This window comes from Canis aureus, chromosome 5 (genome assembly GCF_053574225.1).
Source record: "Canis aureus isolate CA01 chromosome 5, VMU_Caureus_v.1.0, whole genome shotgun sequence".
Taxonomy (NCBI): Eukaryota; Metazoa; Chordata; class Mammalia; order Carnivora; family Canidae; genus Canis; species Canis aureus.
Window position 1 is genome coordinate 78,979,643 of NC_135615.1, and position 17,018 is coordinate 78,996,660.

A 17,018-nucleotide genomic window follows, 5' to 3' on the forward strand; every position below is an offset into this window, starting at 1 on the left:
AGAAAAGTTTTATAGTTCAATGACTGCTGGCCTGAATAAAATTATTGCCACCAGTGAGTAGAGGAGAGTGCAACATTGACAGAGGACCCAAAGCAATTGTTTGTCTCTAAACCAGGGTAGTGGCCTCAGGTAACCAGAAACAGTAAGAATACCATGGCTAGGGAGTTGGAGGAATAATCTATCTTTTCATCTCCATTTGCCCAGTAGTAAGCTGCAACTAAATTGAAAGCCATTTCTAGTCTTTCTAGCTGGACACCAGAAAAGTCAAGTGACTCCCAGCCCTGCCAGGACCATACATTCCTAAGGAATCCCCAAGCCCTGGCCTAGCTTTTGATGACTTCTGCATGAAATTGGAGTCCCTTGCTTTGATTTGTGGGAATAATAAAGATCAGCCTTGCTAGCAGTAGAAACCTCTCCCCACCAGGCAATAAAGAATTATTCCTTAAACCTCTCCTTCATAACACAAGTGGAATGTGAGTAAAGTAAGATACAACTTTCAATGTTCAGCCCCATGATTGCATTATCATAGCTCTGCTCTGGAACACTCCTGGAATCTACAATTGTTTCAACTTCCTCTGACTTTATGCCCAAATCTCCAAAGCCATACATTTTGCTTTTCTATACAAAACAAGACATTTTAGCCCAACAGACTTAAGTATCACTTAGCTTTACATCTGAGGGGCAGCAAAAACCTGTTACACTGACAGCAGGCCATCTGCAAATCTTCCATACATGCTTGTTTCAACAGGGAATTGGCTTCTGAAAAAGTGAGTGTTTTGTTGAAAACTAGAGATGATGCAGTTGCATTGTGAGGAACTCTTTAACACTTGACTTTCTAGTTCACAAAACCCTACATTTCCTTGTGTTTCTGGGACTCTCAAGTCATGCCTGTATCCCAGGTGTTTCTGGGCAGAATTGTTAAGTCATCACAGACGACAGCACATTTGCTAGAAGTTCTTTTAATCAGACACCTAGAGTTCTTGAGATTCTTGGGTTTAGAGGTGAAACAATGAATTCTCAATGATCAGTTTGAAACTTGCGTATTAGTTCTTGGTACCAGCACTTTAAAAGTGCTATTAAAGAGAGTGAAGCTTAAACCAAAGGAATGAATCTCTGAATGATGGAACTTCAAGAGCTCTAATATCAGTGTAAGAGATCTCTGAGCACCAGAGGGGGGGGCGGGTCTTCTGCAGCTCTGATGATAATCTTCATACACTTTGTAAGGGCTCACCTGCTCCTCAACTTCCTAAGGTGTGTGTTCCTTCCAGTTCAAGCCAAACAGCCTTTATAGCTTTAAATAAATAGTACAAAATCCATCAGGTAACTGTTTAATATTCTTACTAGCATAGCTCAAAGAAGCCAAGTGAGGTAAGCTATAAAACCATTCCCCTATGGAGTCTTAACTCAGTTGCAACTAAGTATGAAAATCAAAACTAGTCAGATGTTACATTTAGCAGATGTAAAATGCCTCAACCAAAAAAAAAATATATATATATATATATATATTACATATATATACACATATATACAGTAAAAATTTTAAAATTCCTTTGTAAGTAGAAAACTTAAAACTTCAGACTATAGCAAGTGTAGCTTTGGTGGTTTGTGTGTCTCACCTGAAGGAAGAATTTTAAGGTTTTTCCCTTCATGGGTATACATGTTGTCAACAATAGAATAAAGGGTGTGTGTGTGTGTGTGTGTGTGTGTGTTAAGCAAAAATCTGTAGAGGAGGAGAAACCTAGTTTGCTCTTAACTGGGTCAGCTTCTTGAATGAGATGGGGCTAAAGACATTTTAGAGAACAAGAACGGAGGTAAGATGTTTTAAGTACAGGAATACATAAAAATGGAATAGTCTTTAAAGAGGGATACAAAGGATAGAAATTTGATAAAGAACAAAGGAGCTGAGCAGGACAAAGAAATGGCACAAAGTGACTGAAACTCGTCGTGACAACAGTGCCAGAGCATCGGTAATGCCATTAGTGAGCAGTTTTCCGTGGTGGTGGTGAAATTTTATTACAGCTCATTTTGCGACTGATGGAGTGAGTGAATGGCTATGACTGGGAAAGCTGGTGAGATAGTTAAAATGCTAATTATACAGCCTGAGCACTGGGCTAGCAAGCACTTAAATGGTTTCATAATCTTTTGAATGATTAACACATACATCTGAGTATCGGTCCCCCTGCTGTGAGCCTATGGGTAATTTTAATGTTTATTATTTCCCTGTATTCATCACCCGCACGACCTGTACCCCACCACAAAACACCTACTTTAAATACATTGGTTTTGAAAAGTCACATTTTCCAACAGTATGTACCCTGTCTAAGTCCACTGACACCAAAATAATAGGACAAATCAAAGGGAATCCCCTGTTCCCGGACCCCAGGGCCTTACTTTTGGAGAACCCTGCCTGCGTGTGCGGATCAGGAGGCCACGGAAGACCCTTTCACAGCGTTGAAAAGCAACTTTTCCAGTTCTTTTCCTGAGTCACCGCTCTGCCCTGTACTGTCTGGATACTTAATAGGTCCGTGAGGTACCGAATTTTCCGCTATCTGGTTGCTCAAGTTTCGCACGGTCATCAAAGAGAGGCCGTGTGTTCCTGCGCGGCGGCTGCACGGAGCCGCGGGAGATGCCAGGAGGCCCGGCTACGACCAGGGACCGAGCGGGACGGCGGCGAGAGCAAACGGAGCGAGAGGGGGCTCTTCGGAGGAAAGCGCAACCGCACCCAAGTCACCGGGCAGCCCCGGGCCGGGCCCCGGCGAGGCTGGGCGGGCGTCCTCCCGGCCCGCAGCGCCCTCTCGCGTCCCCGCGCGCCCGGCCGGGGAGCCAAGGCGCGCGCGTTCCCTCGGCTCCCGCCGGCTGGGGGCGCGTGCGCGGTCACGCGCGGGGGCGGGGCCGGCAGGGAGTGCGCGCGTGCGCGTGCGCGCGGGGCCGCGAGCAGGGGGGCGGGGCGGCAGAGCTCGGCGGCTGGGCCTGGAGGACAGCGGCGGCGGAGACGACGAGCGGCGGCGGGAGCGGCGCCGAGAGGCTGTGCGGAACGCGGGCGCCAGGAAGGGGGGAGTGCAGAGGTAACGCAGGACGGAACAGGCGGGCGGGGGGCGGGTGCGGGCTCGCTGGGCCCCGAAGGCGAGTGGCCAAGGCCGCTCGCCCGGGGCGCCGACGCCGCTCCCAGAGCGGAGGGGGCGGGGCGCTCGGGTCCCCGGAGGTGGCGCCTTTTGTCTGCCTCTCCGGCCGCTCCGCCCTCCGTCCCCTCTCCCCCGCGATCTAGCCCCCTGCCCCTCTCGTTGACGCCTCCTCCGGGGCCCTCTGGCGCGCGCGCTCTCGTCCTTGTTTTGTTTGGACTCTGGGGGAGGAGGGGGGAGCTCTTCCCAGGTCCAGGGCCGTGCGTCCCAGCGCGCCTGCGCCAGCGTCCTCCCGCTGCGCTCCGATTGGCTGCGGCCTCGCGCATGCTCCCGAGGCCCGCGGCGGACCCCGCCGCCGTCCCCCGCCCCCCCGTCTCCGCCCCTCCCCCTCCCCTCCCCACTCCCTCCCCACTCCCTCAGCGGTTTTCGGAGCGGGTTCGAAAGATGCCGGCGGCGGTGACTGGCTGCGGCGGGCCCGCCCCCCGGCTTCTCCGCCCCCGCCGCCGCCATTACGGAGCTCCCAGTGGTGAGTGCGCGGAGCGCTAGTGCTCGCGGTCTGTCGCTTCTTGTGTCGCGCGAGCGGCCGCTGCCCCAGGGGTGGCGTCGACCTCGGCCGCGTGCGTCCCCGAGCGCGAGCCCCGCGCCCCGAGCCGCCGGCCGCGCGGAGCCCGCGCCGCAGCCTCTCGGTGTCAGCCGCTGCCGAGTCCTCCCGTCCTCCGCCGAGCTGCCTCCTCTTGGCCCCGCGCTCCCCCGCCTCTGCTCGCGCCCCGCACCGGCCGCTCCCTGCCTCTTTGTCTGGCTGCGCTCTTCCCCGTGTGCCTGTCAGTGGTCTGGGCGGGCGTTTCCGAGCTGCCGCTGCCGCTGCCCCCGCCGCTGCCCCCGCCCCCGCCGCTGCTGCCGCGACGCGGGCCTGAGCTTTCGTTTTCCCGTCTGGCATGCCCAGAGCTGGTTCCTCACCGCACCGCCGACCGTGTGGTGTGCATTAGTAAAGTCGGGCTCGTGAATGAGAGAGCGCGTTTGTCAAGAGGTGGCGGCAGGAGTGCTGAAGTGAGAGCCTCACATCTGAGTTTTCATACTGAATTGGCCACCGTCTGTGACGGAGGACGGGTCTCCTCACCTTTTGTGGGGGGAGGCTTCTCTCCTGCACGGAGGACTCGACCAGGTGAACTCGACCGCCCCTTCAGCGCGCAGATTCTAAATTCCCTGTTTGGCATCCTTCCTGACTGCCCGTTACACTGGAAAGTGAGGATCCAGTCAGAAATAACGTCTAGGAATTCGCCCGGGGCTTGATGGGCAGCTCTAGGGTCTCGAGCGGAGGGAGACGTGACTGGCGTTAGGTTGGCAGAGAGTTTGATTTTCTCTGGCACAGACAGGCCTGAAGCTACTCTGAGCTCTTCTAAGTGTCTGTTGCTCTCCCGAAGAGTTCAGTTTAGTGGGTTTCAAAGTGGAAGTGACATTTTTAAAGAGTGGGGTTTGTTTGTGTGTGTGTGTGTGTGTTTTGGCTGCGTTTTTAAACTGACGTGGACGTTTGAGGGCGGAAAATTGGAGAAAGTATCCTCAAGTGTTAGCCAGTTAGGTTGTGATTGTGTTTCAAGGGGGGGCGGGGCATGTAGTGTCCATACCATCTGTGCCCAAGATAGGCATTAATTAGGTACATACTGATTTATTCAAGTGTTAAAGGTGTGTGTGTGGGGGGGGGGGTAGTTGCCAGCTAATTACCGGCATGTTTTTTTGTGACATTACTATTAATGTCACTGAATACAGTGAAAGACTTGAGGTTGGGGACAGTTTGATATATTCTGTGCATAGCTGATGATTTTATAATTTATATTGCACGCATTTTATGGTAAAATAGGAAATAATAGGTAAAATATGAATATTCATAAAAATACGAATAATTTTAATAAAACAAAATATGAAATAATAATAATATCCTAAAATTTATTTCTTTAAGGATATCATTAGACTGGAAACATATTGTTAAGCTCCTACTAATTTTTCTATTGCTTTCTCATAATGTAGAGAAAATTGTAGACTTTATCACCTTTTTTTTTATTGCTTGCATTAAATTAAAACTAACTTAGAGTTTTCTTTTACAAAAGCAACTCTTTGTATAGTTAATCTAACATTAAAAAAAAAAATAAAAACCCAGATGGGAGGCCACAGGAGAGCCACATAAACCACAGGTAAACTGAAGATTGTTTTTGGCACATAAAAGAACCTAGGTGGAGAATTTTTTCATATATTCATCCTTTCGTTTAACAAATATTTGTTGAGCACCTATTCTATTCCTTGTGTGTTCTTAGGCACCAAGTATGCAGCAGTGAGCCAGCTACATAAGATCTCTTTGGGTGGGGGGGATAGGTGTGGTAGCTAGTCTGATTCAAAAGTGCAGCAGCAAGAAGTTAAATTAATAGGTACATGGTGAGGATAAGACAGTGTGAATTAACCACCCATATAGTTTTTGTTAGCTCTGTAACAAACACCTAGCATATGAAGTAACTGTTAGCCAACCTATTAAAAAGAAAGTATTGCAGAGGGAAGCTTCAAGTTCCATGACCCTTACCAAGGAAATTCAGAGCTGAGGCAAACATTTTTATTTTAAAGTAAACTCTATACCCAGTGTGGGGCTCGGACCCACGACCCCGAGATCAAGAGTTGCACCCTCTGTGGACTGAGACAGCCAGTTGCCTCTGAGGTAAACATTTCTTAATATTTATCCCAAATAACTTTGGATTTCATTTTTTAAGTGTTCTTCTCATACGCTAAATATAATAATAAATACTTAAATAGGTGGTATGGTTCATTTAACTTTTTTTCTCAAAATTTGTGCAACACATAATGTGTTGGACACTGTTGTAGGTGCTGCAAATAGTGTGAATTAAAGGTCCTTAGCCCTTGTATATCTTACAGTGCCTTTTGGGAAGGGGACATAATAAACAAGTACACAAATTTAATGCTAAAGAAACCTGAACAATGAGAAGGATGGGAGGCTTTTCTGAGAGGAGATGTCATTGAGCAGAAACCTGATTGAACTATCTAGAAAAATAATGTTTTAGTTTAAGAGAACAGCAAGTGCAAACACCCTCAGGCAGGGATGAGCAAAGCACAGTGCCGGGGCCAAAAGAAGGTCTTTGTTTTTGGAGTCAAGAGAGTATGATGGGTAGAGTAGTAGGAGATAAGAATAATAAAAAAGTGCGACAGTAATTGAGAGGTGTTAAGCAGGCGAGTGTCAGGATTTACATTTTTTGTAGATGCAGCCAGAAAGATTGGCAAACCACCTTTTTTAAAAAATTTATTATATATATTTTTTTATTCTAACCTGGGCATGCCTCTTACCTGGCCTGATTAAAACTGTCATTCTTGTCCTTGGGTTCATGATGTCTGATGTCTTTATGGACCATGTACTTGTTGCCGTGATTTTAGTTTCATTATGTTGGTGTTAGTAGCTTTGTGTGCCTCCTCCCCTTTTGACTCATTTGTTTTAGTTTTGAGTAGTTAATGAATATAGTAGACTGGAAAGGTTTTGATGCTTTTTTTCAGTATTGTATCTACAGGGAACATATTTTTTTCAGGATATCCTATGAACAGAGACTCATGAAAGTTTTGTTGACTTCACAGTGGCATTTTCAACCTAGCTAGTGTTATGGTGAGTTAAGAAAGATGAATCCAATAGCAATATCACTCTACCAAGGATAACCTGATCGTGGTGGTTTACTTCTCTATAGGGTTTACATGTGAAAATAGCAGATTTGCTCAGTTTTTTTTTTTAATTGTCAAAGAAAACATATTACTATGTAAGTGCTAGTTGCATGAATGAGCAAGTTTATGTATTCAAAGTATTTCAAAATAGACTTTTAGGTTTCACAAGCCTAAATAGTATTCCTAAGCCCAATTTGGCCCTCTCTTCACAGATCAAAAAACAACTATTTTTATTTTTGTACTTTTTTTTTTTTTTTTTTAAAGATTTATTTATTTATGATAGACATGGAGAGAGAAGAAGCAGGCTCCACACACCGGGAGCCCGACGTGGGATTCGATCCCGGGTCTCCAGGATCGCGCCCTGGGCCAAAGGCAGGCGCCAAACCGCTGCGCCACCCAGGGATCCCCTATTTTTGTACTTTATAGTTCCTTCAAGTGACTTGCTACTTGCACATTTTAAGTAGTTTTTATAATAGTGGATAAGTTTAAAATATTCATGGATATTATTAATTTACTATTGATAAAAAGTTTTAGTGCATCTTGAATTCTTTCAACTGCCTTAGCTTGTAGCTAATTGACAATTCACAAGTCTGGCATTGCTCTTGGTGTTCCCATAAAAAGATTTTCCCTGTAAATGTGAAAGCATTCTCTATGTTTGTATTTTTTGGATTTATCCTAATTGTTGTAGCTTGAGACTATTACCTGACAAATTGGAAGCTCTTGAATTCCTAGACAAGGTCAGAGCTTAAAGTAGAGGTTGAATGACTAGTCTACTATTGCCCCAGTTCTTTGCTAATATTCATTAGCACAAAGATCTAAACACTCAGATGATCATTTTCTTGTATTTTGGAGAGATTTTTATTATAAAATGTCATTAGGTCCCAGATGAGATTTTTTTTTTCCCAAGGACAGAGAGTATTTAATGATCATGTAAATTTGAGTGACTACATGGGTTTTATCTTTGAATATTTAATTATGTTCATTCTTCTGTGCTAGTTTTGCCTACTTTAAAAATAACATATAAGGTCTTGGAAGCATAAATTCTATTCTAGGTGATGATCTAAATTTGCTTCTCTAAGTCTGGAGGTTCTTAGAGTATCACGTTCTTCAGGATTTTTGCCCTTGGGTTATTTATCTAATGGAGAAGTAGTCAAGGTTACAGATAATTTTCCTGATCCTTTTGAGAACAATAACAACCAAAACCTTCTCTCTTCAGTAATTGAGTAAACATTTGACTAAACTGTTCCTTAGTCTCCTTATTTTTAAGGAGAGTTTTAAGGAGTTTCCTTATTTTTAAGGAGAGTTTTAAGGAGTTTCTAAGTTCCTGATGGTAGCCGGGCGGGGAATGGGGTTCCGTTCCTGAGGAGCTTTCTTGTCCTTGTTGCCTTTGTTCATGTGGAAGGTGCAACAGCTGCTGTGGCTTGTGCATTTGTCTTAGTGGCTGCTTTACATACTCGGTATTTTCGTAGTGATTTAATCTTTCTGAATGATAATTGACCAAGTCATCTGTCACTTAACTATAAGTTTTATAGTTCATTGTTTTCCCCTTAGGATGTGTATTAAATTTAGACAGTTTAGTTTTGTTTCTGTTAATCTTCACACCAGGTCTTTTCTGTGCTTTAGGTTGACTCTTCACCACACTGAAACCATTAGGAAAAGTCCTTGTGGTTAACAGCAGAGGCTTCAGAGTGTAACCTGTACTCGGGCCTAGAAATTATTTTAAATGGCGACTGATACGTCTCAAGGTGAATTCGTCCATCCTAAGGCACTCCCACTTATAGTAGGAGCTCAGCTGATCCACGCGGACAAGTTAGGTGAGGTAGGGGCTGACACATTCTTGAAGCTCACTCTTGGATCAGTCCCTGACTTCAGGCCCTGCTGGGTCCTTCTTGGTACATGTTTGTTTCCTTACTTTGGGGAGTTCTGGGTTGTGAATCTAAAAAAATCAAACAGATACAAAATTCTTTTCATCTTCCTTTTCCCCTTGAATGCCTTAGAAAACCACCAACCTTCTAAATTCATTCCAAATCAAGTAAAATACCTGTTTCCATTTCAAATTCTAGCTAAAATAAAATATTTTGAAAAGTACTTTTTAAAAAATTGTATTTTACTTCAAAAAAACTTGTTAAAAGTAATTTGCATCAGATCCTGGAGTCGACTTGAAGAATTCTCCTACATCTTCTGACACCCAGTTAGTCCCCTTGAGAAAGAGAGAAATTTTCTTATGCATATATGATTATGGCTGTCTCTTTTCTTAGAAGGTAGAAGATAGCACCATGCCGATTCGTCGAACTGTGAATTCTACGCGGGAAACTCCTCCCAAAAGCAAGCTTGCTGAAGGGGAGGAAGAAAAGCCAGGTAAGGTGAAGCAGTAGACAACTTAAAATGGCAAAAGTTTCTATTCCAATTTGGAGTATCCCATAAATTCCTTTGAACCTAATTGTTCTTTTTTCATGGCTGTTTTGGGAGAACATTGAAAGAAGTGATACCTATGGATATGTCATTTCCAGACCAAAGTAAGCAAAGTAAGAATTTCATCTTGTCTCTATAAAGATTTTTAGAAGGCAAAAATTTCGTGTTCTTGGGATTAAAAAGAAAATAGTTGGCAAGAACAGGAATAGGTAGAGGCTTCTGGGCATACAGTGTCATAGCAATGAAGGCTGTGGAAGAATGGGGGGACTTGAGCCTTCAGGGTGGACAGACAGTGCTAAATCACTCAGAAATCACCATGAGGCCTTAAGGGAGCAAATGGGCAATTGAAGTATTGGTTTATATTTGGTGTTGGTGCAGAGATTGGCCAGACAATTTTAGTATATGTGCTGCCGAAGCGAGCACGAGATTGGCCAGACAGAGGTGGGAACATAATCAAGAGAAATGTAGAACCATCAATCTGGTTAGTAGTGCTCCTTTATGGCATTTCTTATCACCTCTTCTTCTTTTCCTTTTCTTCTTGTGACCTTTTCCTTTCTTTCCTTTTCCTTCCTTGCCTTTTTATCTCAGGTTTGCCAGGGTTGAGCACATGGTGCCATCCCTGTTGTGGCTATTAGAACAAAATATTTGCTGACCAGTATAGATGAGGAATAAGAAATATGTGAACCCTATTGCCTTTATCCTTTGGTGCAGCAGGCTGCTCTTTTTCCAGCTCAACCTGGGTTTTGTTTCAAGATACTTAGATGAATATCATAAGCAACTTGGGTAGCTGGCCTGAGGCAGTTAGGAGACGTTGTAATCAGCATATAAAAAAATGAGATGTACTAATGAGTTGAAGCTTGGTTATTTTGTCTAGCACTGAGATAAGCCACTTGCCTATCTTATGCCATATTGCTTCACAGTCCGCTCAAACCATTAAATCACTAATCACATCAGTTTTCAGAATACATGCCAGAGAGTTCAGGTACTAGAAAAGTCAGCCAGAATTTTAGAGTCCGTAAGTCACTGCACAAGTTCTGTGTGTCATCTCCCATTATAGTATTTTGTATATAAAAATAATTAGACATCTCTCATACTTTAAATTTGATAAATCCTGCATTTCACAAAGACAGACACAATAGTTTAATGAGTTGGAAACAGTGTCTTATACATACTACATACTCAGTGTCTCCTGAGTGACTGCACCTTTATTAATCCATCAACTATTAAGCAGGGTTTTTTAAAGATTTTATTTATTTATTCATTCATTCATTCATTCATTCATTCATTTATTTAATTTTAGACGGGGGCGGGAGGGTGGGCGGGGGGCAGGCTCCATGCAGGGAGCCCGATGCGGGACTCGATCCTGGAACTCGAGGATCACGCTCTGGGCTGAAGGCAGACGCTCAACCACTAAGCCACTGAGGTGTCCCTTAAACAGTTATTCCTAAGAAAATATGAAATTGAATTTATAGGTCTACTCCTAGAGTAAAACCCAGTAAATAGTTCTTTTGATCCTTTTTAGAATAAGGCAATGTATAAGTAAACATAATGACTAACTAACTAATAGTAAGTCCTTACCCACATGGTCAGTTCAGTCGGTGAGGTGAGAATATGTATGATTTTTAAAATATATCTTACAGTTATCTGAATTGCTAGATACCATTTTTATAATGAAGTTCTAGCTTTAATACTTTGGGAGATAGTTCTAGAAGCAATAGGATAGGCCAGAGGATGGGAATCACCCACATTGTTCAAGCGCACATATCTCCTAAACCATTTTATGCAATCCCCATGAAAGCTCTGTGAGGTAAGATTACTGAAACTTGGAGATATCCAAGAACTTGCCCTAAGATAGCAAGCTAAAAAGTTTATGAGGACTGAACTTGAATCTGTGTGACTGTAAACTCAATTTTGGCTAAACCTGTATAGGAGGATTTTCAGCTTAATACGCAATTCTAGTTGAAGTGCATAACCCAGGATGAGATCAACAAATGATAGTTGACCATCCTGAAATTCATGGTTTAGAATTTTAATTTGTTGAAAATTAGAAATCCCTTTAGAACTGTGTATATGTGTTTTGGTTATATGAAGGAAGTGGCATTTTTTTTGTTCTCTTAGAAGTTTTCATCATGTAATTTGTTCGCATAATTTAAGTGACCAAACTGTTCAAGCCTATACTTTTATTTTTTGCCTAAGTTTTTCCACCGGAGAGTCCTTTTCTTTGAAGTCCCTACTTAACCATATCTAGGATTCTGTGTTTTATAGTAACTGCTCAAAGAGACATGCTGAGAAAAGACAGATAAGCAATTGCAGACCTCACTATTCCTCCTCTTGGATTTCTGCTCTTGCCCCAGTCCTTTAATGTGGAAAATAGATGTTAATTTTCTGTTACTCATTTCCTTCCTAAGATTTATCTGTTGAATTATGAAGTAGCTAATTTCTTAATTATGAATCTCATCATTAATATTATAGGCAAGAGGTTTGATTTGTGGTAAGATTAGTTTCTCTTTCTGTGTAAATTTCCTGGCCCATTTCCTTTTCTCACATAACAGTCTGAATAAGCAACTCATTGAATAGGCAATTTGAGTGACAGAAGGAAAGAAAATGCAACTTATCGTAATTTGTTCATTTTAAAATACATCTATCAATTGGAGCATTTGGCTTTTCTGTTTAATAAAATAGACTTTTACCCTTTTATTGACTCAGGCTCTAATAATATATCTACTTGATGCAATTCTGCTCACCTGATTTTTTAGAACCAGATATAAGTTCAGAGGAATCTGTCTCTACTGTAGAAGAACAAGAGAATGAAACTCCACCTGCTACATCTAGTGAGACAGAGCAGCCAAAGGGAGAACCTGAGAATGAAGAGAAGGAAGAGAACAAGTCTTCAGAGGAAACCAAAAAGGAGTAAGGAGTTATGCTTCCTTGCTATTTATAATTCTACTATGTAAATTGTTTTAAGGCAATTATAACATTGGTTTATGCTAGATCTCTGCTGTACTTGGATATACTTCTTAGAATTATTGTTTGAAATAGTCTTATTATGTAGTTGTATGGCCTATTAGAGTTTGTAGTAGTTAAAATGGTTTGAATAACTCAAAATTCTATTTATTTTTGCCTTTGGGATTTTTTTTTTTTTTTATGCTTAGAATTCATTGTGGTAGTAGTTAAAATAGTGGTTTGAATAACTCAAAATTCCATTTATTTTTGCCTTTGGGATTTTTTTTTTTTTTATGCTTAGAATTCATTGTGGGAGTATCTGATATTTTAATCATTGACATAATTTCAGTAAGAAATGAAACATGACTCTCAAAATCTGACCTGGGAAACACTTCACCATTTTATTCCTGCCTTTGCCTCTGTGAGTTGTTTTTATATGCTTATGTTAGAAAACATTAATCTGTATCAGCCATTGCCAGAGTCACCTAAACTCTGTGTATATTTGATAGAGTATTCATCATTTGGAGGGTGACTTTGAGAACTGAAAGTGAAATTTGCTACTCATAATCTGTAGACTGGTGGCAATTCTTTTTTACTTTTATTTTCTTTTAAAGATTTTATTTATTATTTATTAGAGTATGCACAAGTGGGGCGGGGGTGACGAGAGGGACAAGCAGGTGCCCTGATGAGCAGGGAGCCCAACGCAGGGCTTGATCCTGGGACCTCGGGATCATGGCCTGAGCCAAAGGCAGATGCTTAACTGACAGCCACCCAGGTGTCCCAGCAATTCTTTTTAAAAATTTTTTTTTTTTTTAAGATTTGTTTTATTTATTCATGAGAGACCCAGAGAGAGAGGCAGAGACACAGGCAGAGGGAGAAGCAGGCTCCCTGCAGGGAGCCTGATGCGGGACTCAATCCCCAGACCCTTCAAAAAAAAAAAAAAAAAAAAAAATCCCCAGACCCAGGATCACACCCTGAACCAAAGGCAGACACTCAACCACTGAGCCACTCAGGAGTCCCTCTTTTTTAATTTGAAGTGTTTTGTTTTTGTTTTTGTTTTTTGCAGGACACCTGGTTGCATTCTGTTCTTTTCATGGTTGTTCAGAACAGTTAGGAATTACTTTTTAAATAAAAGAATAACTTAGTAGTAACTATACCTTTGGGTGTAGTCCTCAGGAAATCCTTTATAGATTTAAGTTCTGTGGGATTTTTAGCAGCTACCTTGTATTTCGGGTCCATGGAGTGCTGTGGTTATTTGGAATACAATTCATGGAATACTTTACGGCTCACAAAATTGGTTTTACAAATATAATCTCCTAATTCTTCCAACAACTTGTAAAATATTTGGCCTTATATTACTGTCTGACAGCTGAGGAGGCTGAGAGTCAGGTCACCTGCCAAGGTCATGTAGTAATAAATGTTAGAGCAAAAACCCAAACCCAGGTCTTCCAACTTCTCATTTTGCTGAATGACATGTTTCCTAGAATTCATTTTGAAATTCTCATTTCTTTAGTGGACTGGCCTTTCATACCAGTGCTCATTTATCTGACTCCTCTCTCCTACACCTAAGAGAAAACACCTTTTTGGTCCATTTTTAGTATTCAAAAATTTTTAAGGTTTTATTTTGTAAAAATTTGCTCATTTAAGGTATCACTTTAGTGTGGAAATAAAACATTAATTATTATCCTTCCTTCGTCTATTCTTCTTTCTGACTTTATACCTCTTTCTATACAGTTTACTTTGCATAATAACAATTCTTTGTTTTAAAGTGAGAAAGATCAGTCTAAAGAAAAGGAGAAGAAAGTGAAAAAAACAATACCTTCCTGGGCTACCCTTTCTGCCAGCCAGCTAGCCAGGGCCCAGAAACAAACACCGATGGCTTCCTCCCCACGTCCCAAGATGGATGCAATCCTAACTGAGGCCATTAAGGCAAGTTTTTATTATAAGCAGTTCATCTTAGATTTATTTTGTTCGTCTTTGGATTATTTGAAAATGGCATATTCCTGTCCAGACATGAAAAATCTTGCTCTGCTTCCTAAAAGATATTTAAATATAAGAAAGCCATTATGAAGTTTATGCTTTTTTTTTTTAAGAAAATCACTTTCGGTGAGCGCTGTAAATTTTTTTAATTTAGATTACTTCAAATAGCAAGTATTTTTAACCAGTTTTGTTTTGTTTTGTTTTGCTCAGTTTATTGGTTAAATATGGTATTTATTTGAAGGCATTTAAGGACTAACTTCTCTTTATCAGTAAACTTGATAGGGAAATAGTGGAGAATGAAACAAACAGGGTCATCTTTGCCCTTAAAAGGTCTGATTGTGACTGAGTAATTGAATAGCATAGAAGATTTTTATTTTAAAATAAATACACTGTCTTTAGCTCCATTTCAAAGCTGAGTGTCTAATACTGGTAGTAGGTAGCTTTCTCACCTGAACTCTAAGATACCCTTTTAGAAACCTTACTACTTTGCTTTGTCACCAAAAATTCTTCTTGCCCAACTTCATGACTTTGCTGTAATCTACTGACTCCCATTAGCTTATGAGTCCTAGCTTTTTTATTTTTTTTTAAGAGTTTATTTATTCATGAGAGAGAGAGAGAGGCAGAGACACAGGCAGAGGGAGAAGCAGGCTCCCCACAAGGAGCCCGATGTGGGACTTGATCCGGGACCCCAGGATCATGCCTTAAGCCAAAGGCAGGCACTCAACCACTGAGCCACCCAGACATCCCTAGCTTTCTTATTTTAATTTTTAAGGTCATCTTGTAATCTGACCTTGCCTTTTAAAAGTTTTTCTGGTTACTTTTGCCTTGTTAATTCTCATGATGAGGTGATAATCTCACTAGCTCTTCTTATCATCTCATCATGCAAATTAACAAGATGCCCTCCTTTTAAGGACCTTGTTGCTAGGGATCTGAGTCAAAATTGGGGAAAGAGGGTTAAAGACCAATGTGAGCCAGGGTGGTGTACAGAGGAAGAAGCAGCCTAGTGGACATTCTCAGAATTTGAGAACACACACCACTGACACATAAAACTGAAAAAGGGTTTGCCTTCAGGCCTCTCCGTGTACTCTTTCAAGTGCTCTCAACTCCTTAGGACTTTTTTGGTCTAGATAGCTTGACTATAGTGAGATCTTGTTCCTTTGTATAGCCTTTCTCCCAGGATTTCAGATCATGGACCTCTCAGCCTAGGTCTGGAGGAGAGTAGGGTAACAGTGAGGTTGGAGAAGGGACTAAAATTTTAAAATAGTGAAACAGAAATTAGAACAGTATAATTATGCCTAAAGAATAGTTTGAATCTGATATGCATATTTGTATAAAACAAGGGGTATATGTGTGTGTGTTCCATACAGTGTAACAAATCATGATTTTAAACCATTGATACCATTTTGTGAATAAATCGGGAGTCCTGATGTCTTCTTCCATCTCAGTGTCAGTTTGGTGGTGCATGGAATTGTTTGTATCTTCTTAGAAGATCAGGAGTAAACTTCAATAGGTTGTGATAGATCAGAGATACTTACTTGAAGTAAGTAGATGAATCATATTAACACAACTTTGTTTTATCTTGTACAGTTTTTCTTTGTCATCAGAGTATATAAAATAACATTCAGCCAGATTTTTTTTGAAGGTTTTATTTATTTATTCATAAGAGACACACGGGGGTAGGGGTGGGCAGAGACATAGGCAGAGGGAGAAGCAGGCTCCCTTCCGGGAGCCCAATGCAGGACTCGATCCCAGAACCCTGGAATCACGCTCTGAGCTGAAGGCAGCTGCTAAACCGCTGAGCCACCCAGGCGTCCCCAGATCTTTGTCCAGTAAGAATAAGTGCCACATTCAGTTTATAGACAATGCTAATACAAAATTGGTGGACTAGCCCATTACACAGATAATGGATGCTCCTTATGTGGGCTTCAAAATGTGAAGCATTTGAAAAAAATTTGCCACTTTCATGACTTAATGACCTACTTAAGTCTTCATGGGCATTAATCAAATGGAATATAACTAAATTAGATGGAAACAAAAGAGGGCATTTTACGTCTCAATCGAATGCTCTCATTGTTACCCAGAACTCTGGTCAAGATTTTGCCATCTGTAAACCAGTTTTATGCCATTTATTCAGATTTTCTTTGTTTATATTCTTTGCTGACCTTCACACAAAGCCTACAGAGAAACATTGGTCCTAGTTTGCTAAAGCTCATTCCATAAAATGAACCAGATCTGTAATCCTACAAGTAATAAAAAGGTTCTGTTTTCTTCCTTTCAGCGCTGAAGATGTCTTTTAAATATAGAATAGAATTAAAATGGAAAAAGATTCTTCCTTGATAGACAAAATGTTGTTCACATGTTGTATTTTCTCTTTGCCTGTTTTGAACTAAGTTAAAATTATTGTTCCAAAAATACTATAATTGTGTTTTTCAACAGCTATGATGAACAGAAGTTACCTGAAATACTATTCGTTCTTCCCTGCCATTTTTATCATCCTTTGTTGAGTTCACCTCCAAAATAATTTTGAAAACGTGTGTCAGATTCTCTGTCTAATGAAAAATGGCTAGTATAAAGTAATGTATAGTTTGGCAAATCTTTTTTCTAGGCATGCTTCCAGAAGAGTGGTGCGTCAGTGGTTGCTATTCGAAAATATATTATCCATAAGTACCCTTCTCTGGAGCTGGAGAGAAGGGGCTACCTCCTTAAACAAGCACTAAAAAGAGAATTAAATAGAGGTGTCATCAAACAGGTATTAAAACAATTATTGGGGATGAGATCATTTCAACATCTATTAGCTGTAAGTTCACAATAATATTTAGGCTTTTTATGTCTTGAGATCATGACCTGAACTGAAATCGAGAG

General features: G+C 41.3%; 1 protein-coding gene across 18 annotated transcripts in view; it reads left to right on the forward strand.

Moving 5' to 3' along the window:
- Positions 1 to 2,932: 2,932 nt before the first annotated feature.
- The window catches only part of HP1BP3 (heterochromatin protein 1 binding protein 3), a 42,020-nt gene continuing 27,934 nt past the window's right edge, over positions 2,933 to 17,018 (forward strand). For 2 of the 18 annotated variants that reach the window (XR_013380630.1, XM_077899285.1), the window contains exons 1-7: positions 2,933 to 3,065; positions 8,445 to 8,640; positions 9,080 to 9,179; positions 9,332 to 9,346; positions 11,990 to 12,143; positions 13,946 to 14,105; positions 16,762 to 16,905. Coding sequence is in view for 17 of the 18 variants with exons in the window: in XM_077899285.1 (XP_077755411.1) it covers positions 8,545 to 8,640; positions 9,080 to 9,179; positions 9,332 to 9,346; positions 11,990 to 12,143; positions 13,946 to 14,105; positions 16,762 to 16,905 (669 nt within the window). In the remaining variant the exon portion in view is untranslated. Of the gene's footprint in view, positions 3,066 to 3,519; positions 3,646 to 4,012; positions 4,282 to 5,726; positions 5,818 to 8,444; positions 8,641 to 9,079; positions 9,180 to 9,331; positions 9,347 to 11,989; positions 12,144 to 13,945; positions 14,106 to 16,761; positions 16,906 to 17,018 lie in introns of those variants that run through there. The other 16 variants (XM_077899286.1, XM_077899289.1, XM_077899288.1 and 13 more) reach the window with 16 other exon arrangements.